The 6,849-nt window shown below is 37.1% G+C and overlaps 1 protein-coding gene and 1 pseudogene across 2 annotated transcripts; one reads left to right on the top strand and one right to left on the bottom strand.

The window, feature by feature from the left end:
- The first annotated feature begins 2,225 nt into the window (after nucleotides 1–2,225).
- LOC149676474 (uncharacterized) lies at nucleotides 2,226–4,837 on the top strand (annotated as a pseudogene). The gene is made up of 3 exons (XR_016366733.1): nucleotides 2,226–2,452; nucleotides 2,564–3,062; nucleotides 3,692–4,837. The product of XR_016366733.1 is annotated as an uncharacterized LOC149676474 (transcript).
- A 550-nt stretch (nucleotides 4,838–5,387) lies between these two features.
- LOC149676473 (uncharacterized) lies at nucleotides 5,388–6,428 on the bottom strand. The gene is made up of 2 exons (XM_089838751.1): nucleotides 6,107–6,428; nucleotides 5,388–6,070 (listed from the first exon to the last, which is right to left on the bottom strand). Exons 1-2 carry the CDS (start codon nucleotides 6,426–6,428, stop codon nucleotides 5,487–5,489), a joined length of 906 nt encoding a protein of 301 aa, XP_089694877.1. The 3' UTR covers nucleotides 5,388–5,486.
- Nucleotides 6,429–6,849: the final 421 nt, after the last annotated feature.

The following is a 6,849-nucleotide window of genomic DNA, read 5'->3' as shown; positions in this document are numbered from 1 at the left end:
ATGGGGAACTGAAATTTTCAGTATCTATTGAGTCTATTCTACAATATATTGATTATCAAGGAGAAAGAAAACGGTGCCTTGTAGAGGGAGAAGAAGTTTTGAAAATAAACATTTGGTGTGTTGTGGAATACAGAAAAGAGAAGAACATAACTTGAAGATTGTCGCACTTTGCTTGAAAACAATTGATTTAAAAGGCGAACCCCACGAATTAAATTGTTCATTAAATGCTAAAGGCGATTTCTCGGTTGTTTGCTCTTGCAAATCAAGCCTTCTAGAGAAATGTAAACATTGTGTGGCGTTACTTCTGTCCCTGTATAGAGAAAATATTGCGTCTATTTCTGCCCCTCCATCTAAGATTGCCAATATCCGGCGTTTACTGGAATAAGTGGGCGTTCATTAGGGCTAAGCCTACGCGTGGCGACGTTTAAATTTTTTCCGTTTTCTAAGTTTTCCCCAATTTTGGAAACACAAGTCTCGCAGATTTTTTCCATTCTTATCATTAAACTATCCTCACTACTGGGATTATGCCCTAGTAATCCAACATTCAATGTTTGCTCCGAGTTAGCTTCGTTTTCAGGGAAGTTTTGTTCTGTCGTTAATGACACTATCTGACGTGGTGTAATTTCTACTATACAAATTCGATTTTCCCCTTCTCTATTAATTGTTTGCGCCACCCTTTCGGCATTGATAAGCCTTATGTCCCAGTTTATCACATTGAAAACGTACTGTCGCTCGCCTAGGGTTTTCATTTCGTAAGTCCTCGTAAGAATTATTGTACGTTCTATTAAAATTTCGCGGCTGAACAGAAATAGGGTATCCATGACTGTGTGAGACGCTTGTCGTGGACCATTGTATTCATTACTCTTAGGGTAATTTAGGGCTTCGTAAGAATCTACTGGTCTTTGATTATTAAATTTTGGATTAACTTGAGTAACTACATTTCTTTCTCGGGGTTTGTTTTCGGATTCATAATTCGAGCATCTAATCATTAAAGTCTGAGCGTCTTGGCCTTTTTCTTGCACGTCGTACAACATGGGGTTATACGGTAACCTCATATTTTGCAACAATCTTGGATCCATTCCGTTTAAAACTATTTCAACAATTTTGCTATTGCTCATTGTTGTATCTAGCTGAGCGCATAGTCTTTCAATTTCCAAAATATAATTTAGTACTGGCTCATTAAATTTTTGTTTACTATTCAATATTTTTCTTTTTAACTGTCTTTTATAATCGGTTCCTAAAAATGCCTTGCAAAACGCGTCTCTAAGTCCAAACCAAGTCGTTATGGTCGGACTTACTCTATTCTACCAGCAAATTAAATTGTTCCCACCAGCAAATTAAATTGTTCCCTAACATCAACGGGACAGTTTCTAGCTTTTAAGCTTCCGATAACCTTCTAGTGGCAAGACATTGCTCTGCCTCATTCAAGAATCTAAGAGGGTCTTCTTCCGGTTTTCCCTCAAATTTTGGCAATGATTCTCCATTAAATATTCCCGTGTTATTAACTGATTCATTTTCTCTCAGGGTCTCTAAAGCCTCATTTTCAAAGCAGCGGATAGCGGGAAAAATACCAGCGATAGCGCAAAATAAGTAAAAAATATCGCTCTCGCTTTTAACACTACTATTTCATGCAAGCGATGTCTTGAAAAGAGAGAGCGCAATTTCAAAAATCGCGCACATCGATCTCAGTTTGATTTTATCGCTCCGTTTTAAAAAATCGCTTGACGTTATTCGTTTGACAACCAATGAGAAGGGACGGGAGAAGTAAAAAAAAATAAAAAAAAGTTTCATTTCGGGAATCGGGCGTCTGCTCTCCATTCTGCGGTTTCTACCAGTACATTCTAGTTATTTAGCAGTTTTTAGCACACAGAACATTATGGGGCCGCCGAAAACCGAAAAAGCTAAATTACTCGAGTCGGCTAAACAATTAAAAGCCGAACAAAAGAAGACTGAAAATGACCTAAAGGAAAAACTAATTCAACTAAATAAAGTTAGAAAAGCCATATGGGATCGCCGATCCGAGGAATACATAGTGTGCGCCCTTACGTCATCGATGACAATTCGGCAAGGATAGATATAGCTAACAAGTATAAATATATAGTATTGCGAGAATAGAAAATAGAGGCCGCCATTAGTGTGGCCAAAATCTGTCTGCATTTCTGGCACGGCTTATCTGCGTCGCTCCTGCAATTTGTATATTTAATTAGCTAAAAGGTTAATTTAAATATGGTTAACTGCGTGGTTAAAAAGTGTTCGAATCGCTCAGGTAAAAAAGTGGGAGAGAAAATATCTTTTTACGCGATACCAAAGGTAATTACAAACCAGTGTCAAAGAACCAAGGCCCTGTCTCAGCAGCGTAGATCGGCGTGGTTAAAAACTATTAAACGGTCAGATCTTCTAGAGCACAGTGGTCGAAATTTGAACAGAATATGTTCGCAACATTTTATAACAGGTAATTTACAAAAATTTAAATCCAATTACTAATTCTATTGTTCTAAGATCATTGAGCATATCTGAGTGTTCACTGTTTAGGCCATTTTTCTAACGTTGTTAATGTTTACAGGTGTACCTGCTTCTTTAATGGATGTCAATAGTCCCGATTGGGTTCCCTCGCTAAACCTTGGTGATGAGAAATCAAATGTCAAATGTAAATTGTTGTCATCAGCGAAACGACATCAACGAGCCCAGGAACGCTCTCGACAGAAGTTTATATCAGCGTGTCGTAGCATGGCAGTAAAAGATAGCCTGGTTGAAATAATATTAGAAAACTTAACAAAATCGCAATATGAAGCTGTATCTACTGTTACTGGTAATGAAGTGATGCCAGTAGCGAAAGATTTGGAAATGCTTTCTTCATCATCCGAAGATTATTTTTTAGCGAGAGTTTGTTCACCTACACCCACAACTACAACTAATGAAAAACTGTTAGTCAATTTCAATGCGCCTATTTGGGCTAAACATTGTATTAATGTAAGGGAAATATCAACACAGACGGATATTGGCATTAATATCTGTGAAACTACTAGCCACACTGATGGGGCAGCATCGTTAGGAAATCCCCCGTTAAAGGAATAGCGACGTGATTTAAAAATTATCTCAAATCTAAAGAAAACCTTACTTTTTTGAGAGTTTAAGCTCTTCTGATTCCAAAAATATGCTTGATTAATATTTAAATATGAAGGAAAACACAGAAAAAACACTTTGAAAACTTGAAATTTGGGGGGCAAAAAACAAACTTGCGGAGAAGATTTTTGGCGGGTTTTCTCGTTGCTACGTCACTCACGGCATCTCGCGGAAACGCCAAGCGCGCGCGCCCGAGACTCCCGAGTATACTAATGCCGCGCGAATCTTAATAAATTAGGCTTAACGCGGCGCGCGCGAAGACACTAACAGGCGTCACGCGACATCTAGAGAGAAAATTTCTCCTTACTACGTCATCAAACGAAACAAAATTTTAACTAGGCCTTTTCCAAATACTCTACTTTGATTGCAATTTTATAAATTGCTACGAAACCAAATAAAAAAGTAAACATATCATAATTAACTAGATTTTTCAAGGATTTTTTTCGTATTTTAAGTCTGTGGGTGACGAAAATTATTTCACTAACACTTTAATTTCAAAAATGCATTCAAGCTGTCAAAGTGACCTGACGTTTTCTAGAATCGCTATTTTTTAGTAAGAATGTTTAAGAATGAAAAACCAAGTTGATGAACTGGAAGAGAAATTGAAAATAAGCCTAATTAATCTAAATAACGCAAAATTATTAGAAAAGCCACCGCCCGTGTCAAAACTAGATTCTAGTTGCCAAAGTGACCTAACATTTTCTACAATCTGTAGTTTAGAACAAGAATGTTCACGACTGCAAAGTCAGGTTTATGAGCTTCAAGATAAGCTAAAAGAAACCACTATGAACGAGAATTACTTTAAAAGTAATGAAAAACGATTAGTTTATTACACAGGGCTCCCAAATTTAGAAATTGTTATGGCCACTTTCAATTTGCTTGAAACGTCTCTTGAATTAAATTTAAATTCCAAATTATCTAAATTTCAACAATTCATGGTCATAATGATGCATTTACGCTTGAATTTAGATATCAAAGATTTGGGCTACCGTTTTAACGTATCGCATTCCACTATCTCTAGAATTTTAGATAAATGGTTCGAAATAATGTATAAAAAGCTTAAAAAACATTAGATGGCCCGAGAGAGATCAATTACAAAAAACGATGCCTTATTGTTTCAAATTATCTTTTGGGGATGAAGTATCTGTAATTATAGATTGTTTTGAGATATTTATTGAAAGACTGTCATCCCACGAAGCTAAATCTCACACATGGTCTAATTATAAGCACCACAACACTGTTAAATTTCTAATTGGTATAGCCCCTCAAGGAGTAATTACATTCATTTCGAAAGCTTGGGGTGGTCGCGTATCTGATAAACACATAACAGATAATTGTGGAATATTGGAAAAATTATTACCGGGAGATTTAGTATTAGCTGATCGGGGATTTACCATTGAAACGAGTGTTGGCTTTTACTGTGCAAGGTTAGCAATACCAGCATTCACTAAAGGGAAGAAGCAGTTGTCAGCGCAAGAAGTTATGACAACCCGTAAAATAGCTAATGTTAGAATACACGTTGAGAGGGCAATTGGACTAACTCAGAATAAGTACACTATTTTAAAATCAGTGTTACCGGTTGACTTTATGATCAAAAATGGAAATGATATTCCAAAAGTTGACAAGCTTGTTACCGTGTGTTGCGCTTTAGTTAATAGCTGTAATTCAGTAGTCCCTTTTGAATAAATTAAATATAGATAGCGAGTCGGTAATTGTCATCACAAAATTTATTGTCTGAAAATATCACAATTATTATTAAATAATTATTGCTTTTATCACAATTTTTCTAGGAACTTAAATTTTTGATTTATAAAATAGTAATAATTAAAATTGCACATGGAATATTTTTTGACATTTCTTCGTTTTGATCTTAAACAGTAAAAAAAAAACAAGAATTTCACTTTTTTATTTTTTTCCCTTTTGATTGCATTAATGGTCTACATTCTGGACAGTACCAGACTTTTGCTATCGGTTTAACCCGGATACGTAAGCATTTAAAATGGAACCATTTCTTTTCGCAGTTTTCATTATCGCAGCCCACCATATCACCCTCTTCAGGTCCCCCACAAAAGCAATATTTTTCAATTTGCTTGTCCAAGTTAGGTTGTTTTCTTGGTGAACTTGGCATCATAATGTTGCCTGAACGTTGAATTAGTTGATTTTTCTTCCTTCCTACTAATTCTGGTAGCAAACAAATTGAAAAAAAGTGCTCAGCCTTTTCAACACACTGCATCCAAAATGTGTAATCTTTGGATATCCTTTCGACGTACATATCTTTTCGGGTCCAGACTACAAAGTCGGCGTATTCAACTTTACAGATGAAAATATTGGCTTGTACTTGATAGTAATAACTATGATTTTTGTCAAGTTTTACACCCCCATCCCTTTTTTCTTATCAAATAAGGTTTAGACATGACTATGTCCTGAATTTGAGCATCCTTAAAGCTAAATGGACATTTTATTTCTAAGACGCCCTTGCCGCAACACTTACAAGACGTAATCCCGTCTGGAGATACCCCCATGAACGGGTATTTAGTGCTAATAATGAAACCACTTGTAGCAAGCTCAAATTCATCGTGTTGCTGTTGGTACTTAGCTTCATAGCATTTGAAAGCATGTCTTTCGTTAGCGATACCCCATTGGGTGGCTTCATTTGAAAACTGGGACTCAAGCGGATAACATATTGTTTTAATTAGACTGAGCGATGGGGAACTAGGATCTGTACCACAAACTGACTCTAATTTTGAGGCAGTGACTCTTCCAGCTCTTTGCGAATACCAGGTTTTTGAGTTTGACTGCTGTCTGGTTTTACTCTCAACAAGATCGGAAGCTTCAGGCGATACTACGATGTTTTTCTTAATTTCGGAGCAAAGCTCTAGTAACTTATCAAATTCCATCGTTGAACCTTTTGGTTTAAACAACTCTTTAAATGGCTCTGGCATTTTAACTTTGGAAACAAATAATAATGCCGGCATGGATTTACTTCGGCTTAGCGATTCCAAGTACTCCTTGTATTCCTCTTCTCCTACTGGTGGACATACATATTTCTTTTGGGTCTTCCTAGAAGTCTTCGGGGTTTCACTCCCAGCCAACGCCACTGCCCTCATTTCGTCTAAAGATTTCTTTTGCTTTTTGGCTGTAAAATTTATTTCTTCGAATCTTTTCGGTTCAACAACTTTGGAGCTTGGTGGTAGCCACTGGTTCAAAACATCAGTGCAAACTTTGCTGCTCTTAAGTCCAACCCCAACTTCAACTCCAAAAAGAATAGCTCCAACATGTGAGCAAGATTCTGAAAAGCCAGCCATGCAGTCGCAATGAGCAGTTACGATGACCCCATTGCGTTGTTTTCGCGTGAAACGGTCGCGTGTTTTTTAACCTCGTGCTCTATTTAAATTTTAATGCAGTTTTCAAACTTTGAATTTTAAGTCCAAGGCTTAGCTTTTTATTCTTTTTTTTTTGTAAATACGTATAATTTACTCATTTTCAATGCCTCGGGCACGACGCTCCCTATCCCTCCCGGATACGTCCTTCCTTGATGCTGCGGTTTCACCGGTTTGTTCTCGACCGGAGTTTGACATATTGACAAGAGGTCGTTCTCGGATCCTCAAAGATCCTGGCGGTAGTCACCTTTCTCAGTCTCAGCCTCCATCCACAAGTCAAGACCCTCACTTTAACATTATTACTGACATCACTGCCCTCAAAACTCGGATCCTTAATATACAAGCT

The sequence above is a fragment of the Phalangium opilio genome, unplaced genomic scaffold (assembly GCF_054372755.1).
Source record: "Phalangium opilio isolate 3A_F unplaced genomic scaffold, DU_Popi_V2 ptg000046l_1, whole genome shotgun sequence".
Taxonomy (NCBI): domain Eukaryota; kingdom Metazoa; phylum Arthropoda; class Arachnida; order Opiliones; family Phalangiidae; genus Phalangium; species Phalangium opilio.
This window is presented reverse-complemented; position numbering and strand designations above follow the sequence as displayed.

What these genes read in the sequence shown, in the direction of transcription:
- LOC149676473 (XM_089838751.1), bottom strand. Translation starts at nt 6,428, where the DNA reads ATGGCTGGCTTTTCAGAATCTTGCTCACATGTTGGAGCTATTCTTTTT. An exon ending in CTTGGAATCGCTAAGCCGAA is followed by an intron (nt 6,071 to 6,106) that starts GTAAATCCATGC and finishes TTGTTTCCAAAG; the next exon opens with TTAAAATGCCAGAGCCATTT.